Genomic DNA, 24006 nt, shown 5'->3' on the forward strand with positions numbered 1-24006 from the left:
AATTCTCTATATGGCCACAAGATGTCAGTGTCTGTGAAATACTTGTATGTAAAACAGTCTTCTGGTTGACGAGGTACACTTGACATAATGCAGTCATTTTCACTGCATGCCTGTTCCCTAACTGATCACCACCTGATGATGAGCTGGATTAGATGGAAGCCGAACAGACCTGGCACATGAAAAAGGCTATAGTAAGTATAGTGTAGTGTACTATAGTATAGTAACTCAGTGAGTAAAATGAAATTATTTTGGCTAAACTCAGCTAAGCCGGCTCTTTGAGCTCCCAGATTTTTTTTGTCTAGTTATTACCAAATGACTAATGTAAAAAATACATGATATCAGATGTGTATTATTTAAACGGGTACGTTAGTGAGTGCTAATAACATTTATTTAGACCACACATAGGCACATAATTAAGACGTTACTGTGATATTAGGAGTGTCCATGAATCCCGCGGCAGTCTCGTGATAACGAGGAAGTGTCGTTAGGAGGAGGACCAGAGACGTGTTTTGTGAGTTGGAGATACATAGACAGTATGGTGTGAAGTGCACAGCTGTTGTGATCCGGTCAGAATAAAGTTACGAAAGAGGGTCAGACTTGTGTGACTGTGTGTGAGACTGTGTGGGGACACTACACAAGGCTTCCGTCTGCCATAAGAGGTATGGCTCGACGTGACGCGCATGCGTTAATTACACTAAAAATGTTAACGTTAGTAATAAAATAAAGTAGTCACCGCCATTAAAAGTGTTATTTTTGACAGCCCTACGTTATACCTCTGCAGTTGTGCAGTAAGGGAAGCGCAAATGCTGAAGATAGAAATTAAATGATGCATTTCCAACCGATTTTCGCTATGTGGAGGCAAACCATTTACCCAAAGTGTGTCATGTAGCCTATAATACATTATCTCACAAAAATTCGTCTTTTTTTTTTTTTTATTACCCACCAACATTATAGGACTCCGTTGTAGTTGACATCGGTCAGATGTTACAGATAGTTAATCATGAGAATGATAATCCATAGCCAGTATACTTTGTGGGTTAATGTGGGTCACAGAACCAACTCCAACATCAGTGTCACTTACCACTTTTGTGGAAAATCGAGACCTCCGCAAAGTGGCGTGTGCCGTGGAAGCAAAAAGGGAAAAAAAAATGTTTTTGCGTAGAGGAAGCCCTCTTATCACTTGCATTGAAAAGTGGTATTTTCGACCGCTTTTGCGATGAGGATGTGAGATGTTTTTTCTCACCTCCCGGAGCAGAAAATTGCTGTTGAAGCGACTTGAAAAACTTTGCATATGTTGTTAATCAATATACAACATTTGAACATATTACATTTGAAATACAGAGCCGTCCCTCGTTTTTAGCGGTTAATTGGCTCCAGGCCGAGGGGGACATTTTTTCACTCTATCATGTCGGACATGCCACGGCTGACTTCATGACTTCAATACTAATAATAGACCATGCTATACCACGAAACAGCAATAATTTCAGGTACAAACTTCCAGTGAACTCCATGCCCGAGAGAGTTAAGGCAGCGTTTGAAAATCCACACAAAATATTGACCCTTCAGGCACAAATTGGACATTTTCACGAGGGGTGTACTTACGTTTTACACATCAATGGCTGTGTGTGGACTTGTTTTGAGGGGACGGTACATTTATACAGTTATTGAAGCTGTACACTGACTACTTTAAATTGTATGAAGGTGTAATTTCTTTAGTCTTGTCCCGTGAAAAGATATAATCAAATGTTTGCAGAAATGTGAGGGCTATACTCACCTTTGTGACATAACGGCACTTAAAATAGGGTGTGTTGTCACTGTTATATATTACAACCAGTTAAAGTACATTCTTTCCATGTGCATGTTTATGACCTGAGTGTGTGTTTTTGTGTACATTCACCTGCAGTGTTCCCACGCACGCCCCATTGTGTCAAGAGTCGAGTGCAAGTTATTCATTCGCTAACATTTACCATGACCAGGAAAGTTATTCTGTTGGGACTCCTGCTCGTCTGTGTGGCTGCAGGTAAACAAATAATATTTTATGTTTTTACAATCTAGGTATCCACTTGTATGCACTCTTCTGTCATATTGTTTCAACTGAATTATGCTACCAACAATAACGGGTACGTTACTATGTAATATTCACATTAAGTACAGTGCTTGGAAAAGTATTTACCCAGAAGCTAGACTCATGATCATTTCTTTTACAGACACAAAGACGTCTGGATCCCTGAGAAAGGTGACACAACATTTATTGTAAAGAATGGTCATATCATATGCAGATAGAGTTCACGTAGGAGAAATGATTGAAAGGATTTTATTAGAGTTATTAAGTACAGTTGGATAATATTGTAGCGTCTAGTCAAGACACTGAAAGGATGATGATGTGGTGGTCAATCAATAATTATTTAAAGGAACAGATTACCGCCGGCCGCAACAATGCCAAAATAACATCTGCGTACTCCATACTCATGGCACCAAAATGTCTTTTCGCCATGCAAAATAAGATTGAAAGGCATATTTTGTGTGTTAAATGTGTGCTCGAATGTTGAAATGTTTGTTTTTTTCGGCTTTTTGTGACTTCTTCCGGGACTAGAGAAGGAGCAAGTGACATTTACACCAGAAGTTACTACCTGGAAGTTATCGTTCACGTCAATGCTCCCCCACTGTTATGGTCCCGTTCTGTTGTTTTATATTTTTTTATATTATGCCCCTTGAAGCCTTTTGCTGGAACACTCGAGGAGACGGAGTAAGCTTGTTCACATTTCCAAAAGACGGCATTCACTGTATCAGATGCGTTATTTGGCATTTCGGCAAACTTCGAGGGACAATTGTTTCGATACTGCCCCGCAAATGGAAATAAAAAGTCAAAAACCCACAAACGTTCGACCGTGCCAAATCAATCGACATTTTTTTCTACTACTATTCTCGATAGTAGCCGGCCATCCCAAATTACTAGCTAAACAACAATCGCTGTCACTCGTCTTCACAATGTGCAGTGTGCATAGAGCTGTCAGTGGCTATCACTGCCAGTAAAACATACCACACCCATCACAACACAGTATCAGTGATATCAGTTGTTGTTGTGAATTTGTCATTTTCTTCGCGTGAGTTCATGGCTGGGTTTGTTTGAACCCGTTTGCCAGGAAATGTTCTCGACGTGAATTGCTAGCTAAACATGGGTCGCTGTCACTCGTTTTTCTAGCCTGTCTTGCAGTCGAGTTTCAGTAAGTAAATCAGTACTTTTTACTAGATTTTATTCTACAAATGTTAGAATAATAATATGGGGTTTCATGCCAGGGCTAGATAAGCAGTGATTGCTGTTCACTGGTCTTGTATTTTGCAGTGTGATTTGAGCTGTCAGTGTCACTGACAGTCCCAAAAAATTGTGTGTTATATTATACTTATCACAACACATTATCAGTGAATATTATGTGATTGTGAATTTGTCACTGTCTTGGCTTTGCTGCGAGTTCATGGCTTTGTTTGTTTGAATCTGGTTCCCAAAACGTCTTCTTGTCATGATGTCACAGCCAGGATGGTGGCGGTTCAGAAAACTCAAAATTGTGTCAAAATTCCTGCTTCATTTCACTCGTATTTCATAGTTGGAATTCAGGACCAACACAGGGGTGTGGAAAGTGCAGCCCAGGGGCCATTTACGGCCCGCAGCTGTTTCTTTATTGGCCCTCGGCACATTCTAAAAATACAATTAAACAAGAAAATTAAGAACCCCCCCCCCAGTAAAAAGCATCAAGTTGAAACATGGACATGTGGATCTGTGGAATGATGATTTGTGAGATGTATTCCATTGTAACCTTCATGCACGTTCAAATAAAATTAAACCAAACCAAACATTAAAGACTAAAATATGTTGGGGGTTTTCAGAGAGCGAGAGAAACCAAAAAAATAAAGTTGCAATTTTTAGGAAAATTAGGTTGGGTAAAAGTTATAATATTCCGATAATAAAGTTAAAATATAATAAAGCTTGCAAGAAAAAAGGTATGAAAAGAAGGAGTTGAAATATTTGTAAAAAAAAAAAAGAAAAATTAAAAAAGAAAAACAAACAACATGTAATGCAAGGAGAAAAAGTTCATAATATGCAGGCTGTTTTTCTTTCAAAATATAAAAAACACCGGTTGGTTTAAAAAAAAAAAAATTTAAGTGGCACCCTCATCTTTTGATTTTTCAGTCTGTCGCCGTTGGTGGAAAAAAAGTTTGGACACCCCTGCTCTTACACAACACAAGTGCTGGGTTGTACAATATAATGAGATCCAATATAAGAGCGGCATTAAAAAAAAATATGCCTTTACACAAGCTAATAATGCTTTTTGATTGACACTGTCAGAGAGGTATTTATTTAATATTAATTATGTGAGGATTCGGCAAATGCCGGGATAAGGATTCCAATGTGCGGAGTCAGGGTATCCATGTAACAAAAGTTTATTAAATAATGGTGTCCACACAGGGAACAATACGAAACATGACAATAAGAAAAAAGTAAAGCAAAACACCTCCCGGACTTTGTCACGGGGGAAAAAAAACCCCACAAAAATATCAACAAAACTGCTAACACGGGAAAATAGCGGCAGGTGGCAGGAAAACTAACTAAAAACACTGCTGAATAATCAAACAGGCACCAGAACCAAACGATGGTAACGGGCTAGCAATGACAGAACTAGGCAGGAAATACAAGGACCAGAAAGTGGCTATGCACAGGGACAGGTGCTGGAACGAGCAGGTGACTGGCGAATAGCTGGCAACAACCTAGCACTGGAGAGACTCTGACTGCCAAAAGGCCACCGGTAATTGGCTGCAGGTGTGAGTAATTAGGCTTTCGGCAGGCTCAGGAGGTGTACTGCAACAGATCACAGGCAGAGGGCAGCAAAGCAGTACACAGAACATGACAGTTTATTCTTCCACAGGGAGCTGTTTCTTAGTTTCACCATTAAGGGACAAAATATTAGCGACGTCACTCAGTCTGACCCGTAACGATAATTTAGTTCAAATTGATTTGAATTAAAATCAATTTTCTGACAATGGCATTTAAACCAATATTAGTTCATAGAATAATTAAATGTTGAGTTTTTAATGTATTTAATTTTCCTGCTTGTTTTCTTTGAAGCCGTCCTGTCCTTTTAGAGGCAATGCAGATCAGCCTATACCATGCCCAATGAATTTTGATCCCGTGTGTGGGAGCGATGGAAACACATACGCCAACGAATGCGCCCTTTGTGCTGAAAATAAGTGAGTACACACAGGTGTTCCACACCCACACAAAAACCACAGTCACTCACCTTTTAATAAGGGTTCAACATTCTGTTCTGGTGTTGAATTTAAAACAAACCCAGCAGTCTCTATTCTGGGGCCTATTGCACAGAACTAGGAATTAGAAATCCAGGATAAATGACTAAACTGAGCTCAACCAACCCAAAGCAAGATTGTATAGGCATAATCGGTTGCACAAAGCCCAAGCCAGGATGAGTAGATACTGATTAATCAAGCCAGGTGACACCAATTCCGGATCAGTGCGCCTGCGCGACTTCCTTAAATAGACCCCGACTATCGATCACAGAGTCACCGATTCACCATGGCAACGAGAGCGGCGTACTTTTCCCTACCGGAAGCGGAAATCCTCATATAGGCTTACGTGAAGGCAAAAGAGCAAATAAGAAGGAAAGTAACACCACCACAGGCCGAAAACAAAGTGAGAAAACGTGGCAAAGTATTGCAGAGACGACCTACAGTACTTTATGCGTAAGTAGTACACGAATACACACTCAATGCTACGCTGAAACCATCATAATTACAATCTAAATAGTTAGTTAATGTTATGTTTGTTGCTTGTTTAACAAATGAAGAACAGCGGTGTACACTAATATCCATTCGCTCTTTTTTTTTTATTAGCATACCACCATGACTCGTTCGTAGCTTCAACAGCGTGTAAACTTCCGGTTTCCCCTCGAGCGCTGTGGCTTCTGGGTAATGTAGTACACATCCGCAACCAACACAACAACTCCGAAAACGTAGTCCCACTGTGATTATGTATTTTTTTTATGTATTTAATTACAGTATATTTAAATTATATAATAAATGATCTAATGATTACAGCATCGTCTAAACCCTTTATGTACAATAATTGAAATGAATGATGACAAATGTTGAAATGACAACAGTGGGTGTGGGGTGAATGTGATAATGTGTGATGAGCAGTGGATTAATTATTGGTTTCCTTTTATGGTGACTACTGACTGAGACCTTAGCCTGGTCTGGAGCAGGCTAACTCCACAGAATAAATCTCCATGGTAATTTATGTCAGAACATATTTCACTTTCCACAATCCCACTTTTGTGCAAACGGATCACGGATGAACTGAGCCAGGATAACCAAGATATCCCGCCTTAATCCCTTATTCTAGTTTTGTGCAATAGGCCCCTGACCTCTGATTGGATGAACACAGCTTCCCACACAAGATGACATGTGATCTGTTTGTTTCTTTGTTTTGTGAATGATAAATACCTAGAATAGATCCAAGGTCACTTGCTATTTACCAGATAATCCTGCAAGAGATAAAAACAAGATTATGTAAATTTGTGTGGCATTCAAGATACCACTCCTGAGAAAAAACAGTCAGGAAAAATATGTTGGTTGAACTGTTTGTCTATTTCTTTAGTAACACACAGTTTGAAGTTATTCAAGCCTTGAACATTTTAACTGCTAATTTTCATTTTTCAAACGGCATCTTTTCCCTCATATTCATCTTAGGCTATCTGTCAGACGTTTTTTAATTAAAAAAAACACAAAGATAAACTAAATGTAGACAGAATTCAAGCAAAGTTTAAATATGTTGTTTGTTTCCTCTGTATAGACGTACAAAGATGGACGTTTTGATTGTCAAGAATGAAAGCTGCTGACCTTTGTAGCTGCTCTGCAAGATGGATCTCTCAACACTGGAAATGTAACCAGCAGATAAACCATAAAAAAATGGTCCATTGTGCTACTGATGTATCCAAAATACTATTAATTAAAGTTAATATGACCTGAAGACAGAGAATGAATGATCACTTGAAAAATCAGTCAAAATCGTCCAAAATGGTCGGTACTGAAGGGGTTGTCTTTTGAAAAATGGCTGGGATTGAATGAGTTCATGAGCAAGGTGAGCTCATCAACACGAATGAGCCAGTATGTTGAATTTATTCGTATTTTTTAAACTTATTATTTACAAACTTGCCCACCTCAAATATATCCACTCACCTGTAGGGAAAAAAATACACAACATGCAGAGCGGAACAGCGCAAAATGGTGTACGTTCACAGAAGGTCATCACAAAAGAACTGCTCTTTAATACAGGTCAAAGCCAGCATTTCAAGAAATGCTGCAAGTGTTTGACAGACAGTACAAATTGCCTGTGAGAAAATACATGTCACAAAAGCCAATTCCACAACTCGACAGTGAAAGATGACATATTAAAGGAAATATTGCATCATTGTGATTTATTATTTTTTATTATTATATATTATGATAACAGTGATGGGGCCGCACAGTGTTATTTAGATCAAACACATTATAAAGCTGTTTTTGTGATGGTCGGAGGATCATTGAATGCATCTTGCGTTCTTGTAATGGGAATGCTGAAGACGGACTCGAGACGTGTTGGAATTGCACTGCTGTGAATGTCTACAGGTCAAGTTATAAAATTCTACACTTTGTGCTTGTTCTGCAGCGCATGTCTTAATTACACACAAAAAATTATTAAGTAAATTAGTTACCGCCGTTAACGCATGATTCTTGACAGCCCTGGTTTTGTACGTATACGTATAGCTTCCTTGTGTGCAATGAATAACATTCCTTTGATCAAAGTGTACACACTGCGCATAACTTTATTTCACACTCAGTTCAGAGCCAGCGAATACATAGTACACCGTTGTACGCCTTGCACCGCCCGCTTCTTGACCAACATGGCACAATTTCTGCCCCATTGCGTACTACACTCTGTTACATGCATTTTCAGGTAAGACGCAGGCGTTCTCATCTCGTGTCTTTGCTGTAAACCTCTGAGCTGATACTTCAAGCGTTTAAATACAACACTGACATTCAATGGTGACTCCAGCCAGCCACCAGATGGTGCTGTTTGTCGTTCTTTCCAGTTACCAGTGTGAAGTATTACGTGTTCATGCAGGATCTCTGTCCAGGAGGCTTGTGATTGACTGGTGATTCGTCCAGTCGCTCATAAAGTCAGCTGGGATAGGCTCCAGACACATTTATCAAGCCATAGTCATTGTTTTTTTTTTAACTCAGCAACTTGTGATTAAAAGCATAAATACAGTACAATAGATGCCCACTATTCATGGGGTTACCTCCCCAGACCACCTTCGAATAGCAAATAAATGCAAGTAACTGAGACGGCCATGAAAATGTCTGTTTTTGACACTCAATTAAGACTGGGTATCGTACGCTACTCCAAACGCTCCTGCTAGCTTGAGGTTGGCTTCTTCTCTGATTTTGGATCAACATTTGCAATAAAAGTGACGGTTATATTATTAAATCAGATTCAGCTAAGGTTTTAAACCTGCAAAGAAATACCTGCAAGTGACTGACCTTTTCCTTTCCTGTGGATGTGGGCGCCACCTGCAGGAAGTTCAGCGCTCAGCCATTCAAACCTCACATCATGCACTATTATTATGCCCTTTTGTATTATGCTGACATTTTATGCTTTATTATTAAAATATTTATAAATATTAGTAAACGAGAAGGGTTTTCTGCAACAACAAAAAAAAATTGTGTATTTTTGGAGAGAAAAAGCTATTAGGTGAGTTGATTATTAGAAACCCCTTTTCCAATTGTGTTGCTGCACAGTTGTCTTCAATTGTACTAATAAGGGAGCATGCCGCTCCTTAGGTTAGTTTAGTATTTGAAGCACCAGCATTTGTTTGTTTCCAGGCTCGAAATGGTCAGAAAGAAGAAGTGTCTTTTGGGAGCCGTCGGTTTATTGCTGTGCTTAGAAAGGCCATTTCATGTGAGAAATGAAGACGAAACTTCAAATCTCAGCAGTGGTCGGCCCAGATGCACAGCAGTGCAAGAAAGCAATTCTATTTACTTCAACTTATCACATATCTGTTTAACATTACAGAATATAAATATGGATATAACTGCAAAAAGACAAGTGTGTGTTCAACTTTCTTGTAAGTTTGTGACCTGAGTGTGTGTTTTTGTTTGTCTACATTCACCTCCTCTTGCACGCCCCATTGTGTTGCCTTTATAAACACAACACAGTGATGTCAGAGTCAGAGTTATTACCATCATGACTGGGAAAATTCTTCTCTTGGGACTCCTGCTTGTCTGTGTGGCTGCAGGTATACAAAAATTGTAATTTTTTAATACATTTTACAGTGTTGTTGTCCTTACGTTACTATATATTTGGGTTGCAATTAACAGCAAGAAATAAATACTGCAATTATGTTACTAACAATAGCAGTCACACTGCTGTGTAATGCGATCGGTTGTATTATTTACAATTACATACTGTGTACATTTATATTATTTCAGTGAGTGTATTTGCACTGCAACCCGGCCTCACAATCATTTCTGCTTTTACAGATATAAAGAACTCAGGAATGCCAAGAGAGGTGACAAGAGTTTTATTGCATGTATATATATATATATATATAAAGAAAATCATTTCTAAACAAATAAACTAACTCTTTAGAGAATGTTACTATAGCATGGATAGTGGGCATATACAGTCAGTCGCCACAACATTGTGTGATTGGTGTAGCTAGATATATATTATATCTATAATGAGAGCCAGTAAAATAATTGTATTCAAAACTGTGTTATTATTAACAATATGTTGGCCATCATTCAGCTCCAGGAGAGTATAGTATAACCCACAGTGATAATTTCATTCAAACTGACTTAGAGTAAATTTAATAAATGTCTGTCTCTGATTCGCTGTCTTTTTTGGAAAAAAATGTTGTTATTGTCATTTTTGCTTGTTTTTTGGCAGCCATCCTGTGCAGGTGCAACTAAAAACATGATGTGTGTCATGGTCTATATCCCTGTCTGTGGGAGTGATGGAATCACATACGGCAATGAGTGTGTGCTCTGTGCTACAATACAGTGAGTATACACGCACACACACACACACACACAACCACCATCGTCTGGCAAGTCTTTCAATAAGAAAAAAGATTCAAATTGCAACTCGGTGGTGACAATTAATAATCAGCGTTTAGAAAATGGCTAAACTCTGATTGGTTGGCTCAACATCACAACTCTCCCTTTTGTTCTTTTTTGTTTGTAAAAGATCAATTTTGATCAAGGTCACTTTTTCTTTGCGAGTTCATTTGGCATTCAAGCTTTCACTTGTCCAAGGAAGTTATGCTGAATTGTTTTATTTTCTTCAGTAACCCATAGTTTCAAGTTATTTTTGTTGCTTAACTTTTGAGGCCCATGTCCCCCTCCTCTTCATTTGAGCCTATTTGGCAGACTTTATAAAGACAAAATAAAGTTAGTGCATAAGGAGTTCAAGCAAACTTTATATATGTTTTGTGTTTTCTTTCTTCAGAGCTTCAGGGAGGAACATTTTGATTGCCAAGGATGGAGCATGCTAACCAGAGCAGATGCCCAGCAAGTGCATCTCAACAATGGAAATAAGCATAATAAATAAAGAGAACCATTAAAAAAAAAAATAATGGCCAGTTCTGGTATTGTTTTTCAAGGAAAACAAAGTATGAACCTATTATTGTTTAAAAGTGCTATCCCTCCATGGCTCCAAATTACACTTTTTTTCACCCAAAAAAATATAACACCACCACCAGCGGCTAGCTTATGTTACCCATAGTGTTTTCCGAGAACAGATTGTACAGAAAAATGTCTAGATTCTTCACATTTATGCGTTAAAATGTTCATAAAACGTGCTGTTTTGTGGTTGCATAATTAAGCAAATGGTATGTATTTTTTGCCTACATTAAGCATTTTCGAGCATTAAAATAGCTAAATTAACTCAAATACGAATATAAGACATTCAAAAGATGCATTCAAAGACGTTCTGATGATATGTAGTATTCAACACTGGTCACTTGGTGTTGGTTATGTTACTGCAGTGGTTCTCAATTGTTTTGTCATGCCCCTCCTAGGGGATGGAAATGTTTTCACGCCCCCCCAATTTGAAATACTATCGAGAAACTTATGATATCTATTTATTTATCTGCTCTGTACAAACTGACCTTGAAACTGAAACCAGGAAAATGCATCAAAATGGAGAGCAGTGAAGCATAAAAGCGCATTCATGAGTCAAATTGCATGTTGAGTAAGATAAATTTGTACTTGTTGGCAGGTTGCAACACTGAAAGTACTCCCTGCCTCTCACGCACCCCCTGACAGTTCACCGCGCCCCCCCTCCAGAGGGGCCCGCCCCACTATTTGAGAAGCACTGTGTTACTGTAATGTTCGGTGAGACACACAAGCACCAGACTTGATTGCTGTAACAACTTTTGTTGCAGGCTGTAATTATCTCAATAATCCCTAATAAAATTATTTAATAAAAACATTATTTTTGCTCCAGTAACCACCGGCAAGCTAAAACTCAACTCTGAACCCCCGGCATCACTTCCTGTCCGCTCAACACTCTGCTCCCCTAGGGAACACTTTTATAGCACCCCACGCGAGCATGAGCCTTATTTATTTTCTTTTATTGTGTCTGCTATATTGTATAATACGAGTGTAATGGGTAATACGAGCGTAAAGGTGACAAGAGGGGTGTTATTTCATGTCAAGGGGGCTCTAATTATGTTAAAACCATATTTAGAAGGTCGTAAACAGGTTTTCTATGCTCTAAATATGAAAATTTGTGATTACTGTACACTACTTATAAAATTAGCAGTCATTGCTGAGCAGGTACAGGGCGAGCTATAGTCCGTTAACGCCAGCACCCCCATTGCACTACCTAATCATGACCTTTAAAGATAGAACGACCTGAAGACGGGGGGTGAATGACCACACGGTTGTCTACGAACTAATAACTCAATGTTTACACTTCTTATACTAAGTAACAGAATTGTCAATAATGTGTGTGTGTGTGTGTGTGTGTGGGAGTGTGGGAGGGTGTGGTGAGAGATAGAAAGACCAGAAATACATGACAGTAGGTTGTTACATCCAGTGGTGAAAGGTCAAATGTGCGAGTCACATGGTTTAAACCAGGAAATACAGAAGTGAAATCTTTCCAAGTCCGTTGTACGTGCAGCCGAAACAAGTTTTTGACCACAAATAGATGATTTAACGGTCATGACGGGCCAAGCAGAACATGTGTAAGTACTTTGCTGCTCAAATTTTTGTTTGTATTACCATAGTTTCATTTTATTTCTGTCTGTTGCTTAAGTCCTTTACAGTAGTTTCAGAGCATTTAGCACATTTTTGATTTCTTTTATTTCACCCTTATTTTCCCGGGTAAGACCAATTGAGAACAGCTTCTCATTTACAATGATGACCTGGCAAGAGGCCCCAGCATGAAGTAAAAGCAAAACATATACAGGAATCCACAATGTAACCACACAACCCATGAGGAAAAAAAACATTGAAGTAAAAAATGACAACATGCTGTACCTAACTGCTAATGTATTTAGATAGAAGAGAGGGAAATATTAGTTGTCCACCACTGCAAACTGCAACCACGAGAATAAACCTATGAAATGAATACCACTGACAGTGCCAATCAAAACTGATCAATACTATCTTCATGTGATCTTGTGTAAAACCCTGTGCAAGTGAACCTAGTGTGTGTGTGTGTGTGTGTGCATGCGTGTCAACGTGTGCAATGATACTTTTTCATTTTTGTTTCCAGGGAAGTTGAGGACTGTCAAAATGGAATATCGATCGACCTCTTTTTGCATCTTACACTTATCCCAGCTGTAAGTCACCTAGTGGCCGTGGTCATGGTTTATTTGCTTCACAAGTCGCATTATATGATTCCACTTGCGCAATTCATCGTATACCAAGAGGAGCAAGAAGCCAAGTTGATTTAATCCTGCCTTTTCTCCATATCTAAGCAATTACTGACCATTTAGTCTCCCGCTGTGTTTAACATGTTGACATTTACAATACTGTAGTTGTGATATAAATGTGTATACATATTATCATGTGAAGGTCTGTTCACTTCCTGTGTTTAAAGGTGACCATTTTCTAATTTCAATATGTAGTGAGACATATAGCTTGTTCAGTGGTGAAGGAAAGAAAGAAAAAGAAGAAACTGAATGATAAATAAGTAAAATAATCAAGTAATGTCCCTTGTGGATGTGATCTTTAATATTTGTCCAGCTCCTTGATGTCTTTGACAAGTACAGTAATCCCTTGTTTATTGCATGTGAACTGGCATAGAAAACCTGTTTACGATTTCCCAAATTCGGTTGTAACATTATTAGAGCTTTCTAGACATGAAATAACACCCATATAGTCACCTTTACATCCGTATTACCCGATATAGTAGCTATAGTCACAGAAAATAAGCCATTTATGTGTGTGTCGCAGTGAATGTGTTCTGGGTGGAGGAAGGAAGTGTTGTTCAGGGGTTCAGAGTTGAGTTTTAGCTAGTCTTGGGTTGTGGCCTCAGCAATATCCTGTGTTGTTATTCTGATTACTATTTTCCTTTTCGTTCATGCTATGATAGCTTGTAATAACGGGGCCCATCCTTGGGCATATGGTTCAAATGAGGTTGATGTGCACTTGATGGATTGTGCTTTTCTTGGGATGTGGGACGTTCCAAGCAGTTCCCGGATTTTGATATCACCAGGAATCTTTTGGATGTATTTGTCCAGGCCCCGATCACCACTGGTACTGTTGTGGCTTTCATTCCCCACATTCGTTCATCTCGATTTCTAGGACTTTGTATATAGACAGCTTTTTGGTTATTTTTGCTGAGGTGCTCCTGTCTGTAGGGATTGCCATATCAATGAGCGGACAGCTTTTTTCTATTTTGTTCTTGCGAACAAAATCTGGTCTATTGGCTTTTATCACATGATCTGTGTGTTTTGCGAGTGAGCTTTATGATGATGACAGGTGCGGTGTTGTTATTACAGTGAAATGCAAGTCTTGATGTCGTATACGTCCACATCCACCCCCTTCGACTGCAGAAAGTTGTCGCTCTGTTGAAGCTACGTCCATTCCAGCTGACTCACCTCTCGACTGCTAGCATAAAACCTGTGTTTAATGCGGAGCCCGGTCACAATCACATCGCTTGCTTTGCTCCATTTCACCCATCCTACACTGTGGAATGTGAACATAAATACTGTACTAAAAGTCAGTCAGCATAAACAAAATCATATTTTTTGCTATTAATGCAATTTCAGTTTTGCTCTCATGCTGTAATGCAAAGATGGCGTTGCCACGGTTACATTTTTTGTTGTTGTCTTTCAGGTGCTGATTACCATTGTGCTGTCATTCTTTCAGAGGAGAGCAAAAGCTTTAGCCATCGACCACAAACTTCCTTTCTTGCAAGGGCGTTTTGGCATTGTGGTGTAAGTGATTAACAGGGAGATTTTAATGTTATTGTAACAAACAGCAAAGGGACAATAGAAATGTCTTCCATTGCACAATTCTGACACACTGACGAAATGAGGCTTGAATGTAATGAGAAGTAATTTAAAGGAGATTAAGAAACATTTACGTTTTAGATCCCACTCTTTAAAACAGGGCAAGATCCACCCTGTTGCAATTGTGCCTCGTGCGTGCGTGTTTCAGGGATGCGTGGAGCTTAACTATGCTCTCAAGTGTGCTTTGGGAGCTGCACTGACCATGTGTGACTGCTTTGGAGCGGGGCGGACGTCTCAGCAGCACTCACTGCTGCTCAGTGGGATCAGAAACTGCACATCAATGCGTGGTTTCACTTTTAAGTCCCTAAATACCAGAAAACTCTCCAATGATGTCAGGAAAAGTAGCTAGATTTTTTGCCAGTCGCTTTTGAGAAATGATGTTGCCAAGAGGGTTTGGACTGTCGCCAGATTTAGCGACAAAGTCGCCAAGTTGGCAACACTGGACATGGGCCACCTTGATACTTTTATATATTTTTTAAAATTTTGTAAAAATGTTTTAATATTGTTTCAGCTTTATCTTTTTATTTTGTGCCTTTTTGCTCTATTTTTCTCATTTTTGCCTTTTTTTTGTGTTAGATTGTATTTCTACATCATGCCGTATAATTTCCAATAATAAACGAGTCACCCCGGGTTGCACGTTGGACACCCCTGGTCTATACCAAGATGGGAGGTGCCAGCATCAACACCTTACACTAAATACACTGAAAACACGTCATCAAATTCCAACACTTTAAACTTGAAAGATGACAGACAGCCAGACGGCTCACCAAAGGAAACTAAACTATTACATTACTGCAAATGTGCAATGCAAAACATTGCATACATGACAATAAAATGTTAAAATCGTCATTGGCAGGCCTCTGGACACCATAAGCAGCTTGAGCAATCGTTGGTCTTATGGGTTCGCCTTTGGCGCCGTGTCCTACAGCGTCCTGCTGCTCTTCTCGGAACGTTACATTCCTTTTACTGTCCCGCCCTGGGCCAGAGGTACCGACACCGTTCTACCAATTAGTTCTGTTCAGTTGTTGGCGCTAATAGAAAGTTATCATATGATAAGATGTTGATGATCCACAGCTGTAGTTTACCTGGTTGGAGCGTTGGAGGTGGGCCTGGTCAACTTCCCGTTCTTTGCCTGTCTGTCAACACCCTTCAGAACAACTGGAGCCATGCTGGGAATTATCTACACGTTGTGTTGGTAAGATTGCACACAAAACGTTAAAAGAGACAAATTCCAATAATAATGTGTGCATGGTTGTTTGCAGGCTTATCATTACCGTGTGGGACACATTCACATGTCCTGGTGGAAAGGTAGGTGAGTAGTAAACCACACCTGAAATATCCCTATTTAGATTGAATATAATAACAATTAACTCCTAAATTGACAGATTTTGGGAAAATATCAGAAGATAATTGTCCAGTGGCCTTGTATCCTTTCACTCGTTTTTCTTTTGGGAAGATTTGTCTCCATGGGGGTCAAAGATGTTCGGATACATCTACAGCTGGAACAAGAGGTCAGTATGTAAAACACAGTCAAATACTACAAGGCAATCATTTATTTTAAAAAAAACTACTCATTTACTCATTTTTCTACCACCAGGACCCAGATGAGCTCACTGAGCAACACCAGGTGCAGCATGTTAAGAGACTACTGAGGAAAACAAGTGCACACAGGTAAAATACACACCGCAACACATGCGCTGCAGGGACGCATTTGCTCTTGAAATTGAAATTGTCAAAGTGCACACTCATCTAGTGTAACAAAACATGAACACTCCTTGTAAAGTATTTCATTATGACTTCTTGATTTGATTTGTAAATACAGTAATCACTTGCCACTTTGCACTTTAAATTTTGTGGTTTCACTCTATCACGGTTTTTCAAAAATATATTAATTTATAAATCATATGGTTGAAAGAAGCCTATTATCACTCAAGAATATGGGTATGTTAGCAAATGTTACATATTTAGTTGCCTAAATTAAGCATTTCCAAGCATAAAAATGGCTAAATGATCTAAAATACAAATATAAGGCATTCAGAAGACGCATTGAAAAGCGTTGTGATGAGATGTAGTATTCTACACTTGTCACGAGGTGTCACTAATGTTACTGTAATGTTCAGTAAGATTGCCAGAACAACAGGCTTTTAATGCAGGTTTGAATGATCTCACAACAGGCACAATAATAAACACATTCGACCGCCCAAAAGTCAACTCTGAACCCCAACATCACTTCCTGTCCGGCCCTCAATAAGCTCCCCTGGCACCGGAACACATGTACAGCAACACACACGAGCATGAATTTTATATATGTTTTAAATGGCGTATTTTCTGTTATTATGTGTTATACAGCACAACGCAGCGTTATACAGTTACAGTTACGTTATGCAGTTGTATATGCTGTATAACGCTGCGTTAAATGTCGTATTTGTTTTACTGAATTGTCCTACTCAAGAAAAGCACCTCATCAATACACATAGATGCAGTATATAAACATTTTACTACTTCCTTGGAAATAGTCGATATTAAACAGATTTTTTTTTTAACAATAATGTATTTCAAAAATCCCTGTACTTAAGGAACATCACATTCACAACTTTCACTTTGATTTCCACGTTATGGCTCACGTTAATTATTAATTGACTGTGTATTTTCAAGATATAAAAGCTATATATAAAATAATTTCAATATTGTTGTGTACAGTAGGTCATTGAATCAATATGTCACATGAGTCTCTCGACTGGGGTGAACTGGGACAATCAGGCTCTTGATGTTATGCTTCATACACGGTGTCCAGGGTAAGGATCGAATACGCGCTTTCGTCTTCCGAGGGCGGAATAAATCACTATATTATTAGAGAACAGCGTCAGAAGCGGTAAATGTGGTATATTGTAGTCTGTGTGTGTTATGCGCACCCTTTAAGATCCAGCAGGTGTCATTATTGAGCAACACTGCGACACAGTGTCGATACAGTTTGGTTAATGTGCCGCAACGCTTCACGAGGCCTCATCTACCACCACTTGATGGCCAAAAAGCTCAACTTTTGACTCATCAGCCCAAAAAAACTCTCTCTCTTAACTCTAGCGCTTTCAGGAGGGTTGTTGGCGTCTTGGTGACCTCTCTCACCACACTTCTTGCCCAATCACCCAGTTTGTGAGTACAGCCAGCTCTAGGTAGATTTAGAAAAGTCCTATGTCCTCCCATTTCTTAATTATGGATTCAACTGAACTTTGTGGGGTGCCTAGTGAGTTACAAATCTTCTTGTAGCCATCTCATGTCGTAAACTTCTTTGGAGTGTTCTTTTGTTGCAATTGTAGCAGGAATACCAATGAGGCAAAGACTGGACCCCCCAGGTACAGGTGTTTTTATACTAGAATCACTTGACACACATTAACTGGTCTCAGGTGATCTCCATTTCACTAACTGTGACACAGCAGGCATCAACTAGCTGGATCGCCGCTGAATTAGGCCAATCACGGGTGAATATTTATTCACTTATTTTACAGTTAATACAATGAATTGACCCCAGTTTGTTAAAAAAAAAATGTTTTGACTTCGACATGGTAGGAACTTTTTCCAGTCAAGTTCTTGTTAAAAAAAAGCCAAGTTACAATGACTATGATTTCATTGATAAAAGCAATAAAAGGCTGAAATATAATTTAATACGGGGCTGAATACTTTTACACTGCACTATATACTGTAAAAAAATATATTTTTTTACCTTCCTCTGCTGCAGCAAACCACTGAGCTTGTTCCAGAGCAAAGTGTACAAGTGGGATCCCTTCTTTAAGTTCCCTAACAGAATCATTGGCACTGCCATCATATCGCTTGTTGGCCTGTACACGGTAAAAACACACAGTGAACAATCAAATGTTTAAATGGATATCAAATAGCACAAAACATTGATTTTTTTTTTTTCTACCTGCCGATTGCTTTGAGATGACACTGGCTGACTACAGTCTGAGTAGCATGGCGTTTGGCCAAGTGGACAGGTGGAAGAACACTCTGAAACACATGGTGACCTCCTGTAATCAGACAGAAGCGTTGGGAGCCATGATACCACAACTGGAAGAGTTCATCAACGTGGCCAGGAGTGAGTGACTGGACAAGCAAGAAAATACTATTAGATAACGATAGCGAACCATCTATTTATTTCTGTCATTCTAGAGACTTGGTTAGCAACCACCATCTTCGCTAGTCTCAATTCAGTCGCCTACACGTTCCATGTACTGGTATGTTACAGGTAAGCTCCTGTAGATATATTCTAGTCTATATATCACAAATCAATGTGAACTCATACATACCGCCACAGTCAAGCACTGGTTGACTGTGGAAAATAATGTAATAATGTAAAGTGAAGGAATTTGTTCCAGGATAAAAAAAAGGAAAATCATAAAATCTTCATTAACTGCACAGTGTTCCCTCATTTATCGTGGGAGATAGGTTCCCAAAATAGCCCTCAATAAGTGAAATCTGCAAAGTAGCCAGCTTAATTTTTTTACAATTATTATATATGTTTTAAGGCTGTAAAACCCCTCACCATACACTTTGTACACTTTTGTTAACACTCTTAATGCTCAAACTACGAGGTTTGACACAAGAAATTATTAAGTGACTATTAAGGGATTTTACTCCTCTGGCTGTGCCTGTTTTTCCTGGCGCCGCTCCGGTGAAGCGTTTTGGTATCCTTGTTAAAACATATTCTTGCTGTATCCTCGTAATCCTCCTCCTCCTGCAGCCGAAGATTCATTTACAGTATTCCGCAATGGTGCACTTCAGCCGCGTAATGTCTACCTTTTTTCAGCAACTTTTTTGCAATGGTTAGCATCTTCCTCTGCCTTTTGGGTGCAGAACGTTTCGTCGACATTGTGGGTTTTGTTGAGGAGAAAACATGCAAACATACAGAGTTCAGAGTCTCTGCAATCAGACAGGAAACAACAGGAAACACGGCACTTCGGCATGAAGGAGATTGATTGACAACGGTCTACAAGCAATCAGGACACAGAAGACAATGGGCAGGTTCTCCCTTAGCCAATCAGGAAGCAGAATACAATGCGCCTTCATACACTGTAAAAAAAAAAAGCACTAAAATTCCCCTAAAAAACCCTGCGAGGGAACACCGTACAGGCAATGCTTCAGTAGCAATTTAACATTCATAACTGTATGAATAAGTATAAATGGAAGTTTGAAGTTAACCACTGTATGATATCGCTAAATGAAACTAAAATGTAAGACCAATGTAATATAACAGAGGTGTTCAATGTGCGGCCCCAGGGGCAGTAATTTTACAAGAATAAAGATGAAATGTTAAGACAGTAAAGTCATTATATTAAGAGAAAAAATGGCAAGCATTGCATAGCTGGCAAAAAGTTATAATATTTCTACAATAAAGTCAAAATATTCTGAGAATAAAATCAGAATATTATGAGAAAAAATGTACACGAAGAAAGTTTACATTCGTATAAATAAATATTTATAAGTGGAATGTAAGAAGAAAAGGTTCATACTAATAATACTGATGCAGGCAGTTTTTTCTTTAAATATAAAATAAATCTCACCGTATCCACATGGGTTGGTTTAAAAGATGTAAAAGTGGCCCCAGCATCCTTTCATTTTTCAGCATGCGGCCTTCAGTGAAAAAAGGTTTGGACACCCCTATAATATAATGTAAGAGTCTTAACCATTTGACAGACAGAATAACAAGGGCACAAAAAGACATTGTCAAATCGATACTGTCATCTGGTGGTACTTTATAGTTATTGCTGGGATTCAGCACCAGAATTATTTGTTGTGAAATGGAACAAATAGTTTTAAGCACAGTAAAATTGAGCGGTTAACGTGCTAATCCGGTCATTTCATTTGTTGCATCTGAATGTGAAAATGAATTTGTGAGTGTAATTTATATTTGAGTAATTGTAATTTACTGATATTGTGCTTTTCTATGTTGCAATACGTTCCATTTCGGGCTCCTTCTGGTTATCGCACTTTTCCCATGTATCACAAAAAACAAAACAAAGATTTTCTGACATCCACCTAATCACGCATGATGATGTCTCGAATTCAGAGTTTTGTTTGACTTTTGAGGTAATATTGAACTCCGTGTGATATGACTTTTACGGCATTCTTTGGCGGTTCAACTGTATTTGAAAAAAAAAAAAACATATCACGTACTGTAGCATGTTGTGACCACAGGAAACACTTAAAGAGACTTTGGAGAGGAGAGAAAGGCTTTCTCCCTGAGAAGTTTCACAACCCCCGCTCTGCTGCCAGTGTGGTAAGTGACACTACACGGTGCGGTCATACAGTAATTGCATGCAGTGATTCCACACAACCTGTTAACTCAACAACTTGATCATGAATGATCAGCTTTCATGGTTCTGTGCAGGCCTCCATTGCACGGTACTCTGGATGGCAAATTGCTTTTACACTCTGGGGTAAGGTTTAATTTGAACTTCTTTTGAGAATTCTGATTTACTTCCTGGGCAGCATGGGGGAGTATGTGGTTAGCATGTTTGGCTCACTGCCAAGTGATTCTGGGTTCTTATCTAGGCTCAGCTGTGTGGTGTTTGCATGTTTCTACTAAGGGTTTGATGCATGATGGGCGTGTCATGGTAGTGATGCGCCCCATTGTGCAAAATGAGCCGCCCCCATTTATTGTGGGGCCCATATGCTTATAGGAAGGGCCGACCCTGACTGTGCTAACTAGCCCCCTCTGTTGTGTTGTGTCTGCAGTGGCATGTTCCCGTGCCAGCCTGGGAGAGTTAGTTACCGTAGTTACCCAATTTACTCAATTGTTCCGTTATTGATCGGCCCAGAGATAAAACTCCTGGTACTCCTGATGGCCAGTCCACTCCTACCTCTTTCCAAAAGTCAGATGAGATAGGCTGCAGGTTGCCCTTGACCCTGAACAGGATAAACGGTAGAAAATGAATGAATTAAGTAAATAACTTTAGCAGAGAGGAATAGTTGAATGAGTGCCAATAAATACCAGGTAAATTAAAAACAAATGAGACAACGGAAATCATGTTTTTCTTTCAGGTTATCTGATGGTCCACTTTGTTCACTTCCTGGTTGCATTGCTGTTGGTGTATGTGATTGTTATTCCCATCCAACACGGGAAAGCTCTGACCATGCTGTCCAACTTGGGCATCCTAATGTAAGCCTTTGTGTACGTGTCAACGGACAATATGGCAATATGGATACATTACTGAGTTTCTTCAGTTATATTTATGTATTTCACTAGTCTGACCATCAGTCTGGTGATTGCCATGGTGATTCTTCAGATAGTCCTCGTCCAGATTTTTTTCCTTCAGGACAAATTGTCTCCGACTGATAAACACAAACCGCTGGCTCTCAACAATAGGTGGGTAGACACACAGTATTCCCATATTGCAAGTACAACATGTGAATGGTAAAGATGTACAGTAGATGACCACAATCTATCCCACTGCACATCTACTGGTAGTCCAATAAGTGGATCAAAGCACAACACTCTCTGCCTTGGTTAGGTGCTGCATGCGGGAGGCGCTAACTTTCAAATGTATTGGAAAGCATTTACAGTCTGCCCTCTTCCTGTGCCTATATTGCAAGCCACACCCCACGTAACACATGCACTTGTTGTTATAAAAGTAACGTGAAATCCCCTTGTCCCCTCCCTTTCACCCTTAGGAAAGCATTCCACTGCTTCAACTACTTCTTCTTTTTCTACAACGTGATCATGGGCATCAGCAACTGCATCATGAGGCTGCTGATCAGCATTGTGCTGGGAACATGGCTAGTGTCGCGCATTGACCGAACAATTATGCAGAGAGGATACGAAACAATGGATGCAGGTAAATGTTGCATAGTTACCACTTCACATATGACAAACAAAAGCAAATGATCATGAGAAAAAAACCTTGTGATTCTAAAATGCTGTGCAAGGGCCCCCACTCGTCATATTGTGGATGCAAAAAAATACCCCATCTGTTTGTCATCCTCCATACCAGGAAGTTGCCTGCTAGCTGAGAAACAGATGGACAAACACAAATACACTTGTTTTTGGCACGTCAATTAGCAATTCAATCTTGGCAGAGTACTGCATTTGACTGAGGAACATTATAGTTATACACGGTGATTGAAGTACTTTGACACCTCGGTTTTCATTTTTAATTCATTCCAAAAGGTCAGAAAAAAATCTAACATACAAAAACCAAGGTAATTTTTCCCATAAGGAATAATGTAAATTCAAATAATCTGTTCCAGACACCCACAAATATTTACTACACTTTTTACAATGTAATAGATACAAGAATACATTTTGTAGAGAAGAATTACAGGTTTACAAGCAAAAAACAATGCAAATAATTATAAATGAAGAATGGTGCTTCCTGGCGAGATCAAATTCAACAGTGTTTCTCACCTCCCCTACAACAATCTTTGGCCCCATGGTGGGTTATTTAGCAGTCACACACTATAAAAAATGTGTGAATCTAACAGTATTTCCTGCACTTCCCAGGATATAGTACTTGGATTGGGATGATCTTTGCTGACCACTACCATAACAATCCAGTTATGGTGTGTTTCTGCCAAGTGCTCGTCTCCACCGCTGTGGAGAAGCACACAGTGTCTGCATACAGTGCATTTAACAACACGCCATCTGGTTTGTAGAAATACTGCATTAACTGAGTACGTTGTTATGATTGGCACTTGTTTATGTTTCTTCATTGTTTCCAGAATGTCTTGTGAACAGTCGGGCCAGGAGACATTGGGCCTTGCTTTACACCCTTCTGAGGAACCCCCATCTCATCCTGCACAGAAAGCATCACCTCTCTTCATTGGTGACTTCACACGTGTCTTCATCTCCCCAGTCGGACACGGTAGCGAGGGCTTGGGTCATGGCATCCCAATCACAGAGCCAACAGGCACTGTCAGTGCACTTATCAGCGAACACAGTGACACAAACTCCAGACTAAAATGACATTCACAATGCATATTGTGTCAATGTTTGGAGTTGCACTTATCAGCGAACACAGTGACACAAACTCCAGACTAAAATGACATTCACGATGCATATTGTGTCAATGTTTGGAGTTGGACTACGGTCATTTCGCTGGCCAACAATTACTCATTTATACTTTAGGAAAACTTTGAACTATCACCCTGAAACTCCAAGGTGGACCTGACACAAACTCGTTGCTCAACAAAAACATCCTTCAATTTTAAATCAAAAATTGGACCTTTGATGTGTGCGCTTCAAGGGTCAGTAAATATGCTGTTCTTTTCAACACATTGAACATTTTATGATGAAAAAGGAGAATCTGGCACGCTGAACGCTGTTTCTTCAGTCCCCTCCCTTTACTTCTTATTTGCTTTTAATTTTAGTATTTATTATAGTACTTATTGTCAAATAAAAACAATGAAAAGGTACCAGGAGATGCTTAACTTTGAC

The 24006-nt window shown here is 39.3% G+C and overlaps 3 protein-coding genes across 4 annotated transcripts; all 3 read left to right on the top strand.

Moving 5' to 3' along the window:
- The first annotated feature begins 50 nt into the window (after nucleotides 1–50).
- On the top strand, nucleotides 51–7048 carry LOC129183340 (probable pancreatic secretory proteinase inhibitor). Of its 2 annotated transcripts, none has more exons than XM_054780460.1 (5): nucleotides 51–191; nucleotides 1904–2020; nucleotides 2208–2236; nucleotides 5120–5241; nucleotides 6863–7048. In XM_054780460.1, coding segments are annotated over exons 1-5 (315 nt in total). In that variant the 5' UTR covers nucleotides 51–190; the 3' UTR covers nucleotides 6909–7048. The 2 variants fall into 2 exon arrangements, with proteins under 2 accessions (XP_054636435.1, XP_054636436.1); XM_054780461.1 differs by lacking the exon at nucleotides 51–191 and adding an exon at nucleotides 301–659.
- A 2247-nt stretch (nucleotides 7049–9295) lies between these two features.
- LOC129183156 (serine protease inhibitor Kazal-type 1-like) lies at nucleotides 9296–10660 on the top strand. The gene is made up of 4 exons (XM_054780082.1): nucleotides 9296–9347; nucleotides 9592–9620; nucleotides 10001–10113; nucleotides 10562–10660. Exons 1-4 carry the CDS (start codon nucleotides 9296–9298, stop codon nucleotides 10605–10607), a joined length of 240 nt encoding a protein of 79 aa, XP_054636057.1. The 3' UTR covers nucleotides 10608–10660.
- A 1498-nt stretch (nucleotides 10661–12158) lies between these two features.
- stra6l (STRA6-like) lies at nucleotides 12159–23536 on the top strand. The gene is made up of 18 exons (XM_054780038.1): nucleotides 12159–12302; nucleotides 12836–12902; nucleotides 14404–14504; nucleotides 15436–15566; nucleotides 15654–15774; nucleotides 15842–15887; nucleotides 15965–16090; nucleotides 16177–16250; nucleotides 18313–18421; nucleotides 18516–18669; nucleotides 18744–18819; nucleotides 20769–20850; nucleotides 20962–21010; nucleotides 21615–21732; nucleotides 21820–21939; nucleotides 22245–22408; nucleotides 23074–23217; nucleotides 23292–23536. Exons 1-18 carry the CDS (start codon nucleotides 12280–12282, stop codon nucleotides 23528–23530), a joined length of 1944 nt encoding a protein of 647 aa, XP_054636013.1. The 5' UTR covers nucleotides 12159–12279; the 3' UTR covers nucleotides 23531–23536.
- The last annotated feature ends 470 nt before the right edge of the window (nucleotides 23537–24006 follow it).

This window comes from Dunckerocampus dactyliophorus, chromosome 6, assembly GCF_027744805.1.
Source record: "Dunckerocampus dactyliophorus isolate RoL2022-P2 chromosome 6, RoL_Ddac_1.1, whole genome shotgun sequence".
In the NCBI taxonomy this organism is placed as follows: domain Eukaryota; kingdom Metazoa; phylum Chordata; class Actinopteri; order Syngnathiformes; family Syngnathidae; genus Dunckerocampus; species Dunckerocampus dactyliophorus.

What these genes read in the sequence shown, in the direction of transcription:
- LOC129183340 (XM_054780460.1), top strand. An exon ending in GCTCGTCTGTGTGGCTGCAG is followed by an intron (nt 2,021 to 2,207) that starts GTAAACAAATAA and finishes TTTCTTTTACAG; the next exon opens with ACACAAAGACGTCTGGATCC. An exon ending in GCCCTTTGTGCTGAAAATAA is followed by an intron (nt 5,242 to 6,862) that starts GTGAGTACACAC and finishes TCCTCTGTATAG; the next exon opens with ACGTACAAAGATGGACGTTT.
- LOC129183156 (XM_054780082.1), top strand. Translation starts at nt 9,296, where the DNA reads ATGACTGGGAAAATTCTTCTCTTGGGACTCCTGCTTGTCTGTGTGGCT. An exon ending in GCTTGTCTGTGTGGCTGCAG is followed by an intron (nt 9,348 to 9,591) that starts GTATACAAAAAT and finishes CTGCTTTTACAG; the next exon opens with ATATAAAGAACTCAGGAATG. An exon ending in ACTCAGGAATGCCAAGAGAG is followed by an intron (nt 9,621 to 10,000) that starts GTGACAAGAGTT and finishes GTTTTTTGGCAG; the next exon opens with CCATCCTGTGCAGGTGCAAC.
- stra6l (XM_054780038.1), top strand. Translation starts at nt 12,280, where the DNA reads ATGACGGGCCAAGCAGAACATGT. An exon ending in ATCTTACACTTATCCCAGCT is followed by an intron (nt 12,903 to 14,403) that starts GTAAGTCACCTA and finishes GTTGTCTTTCAG; the next exon opens with GTGCTGATTACCATTGTGCT. An exon ending in TCACATGTCCTGGTGGAAAG is followed by an intron (nt 15,888 to 15,964) that starts GTAGGTGAGTAG and finishes CTAAATTGACAG; the next exon opens with ATTTTGGGAAAATATCAGAA.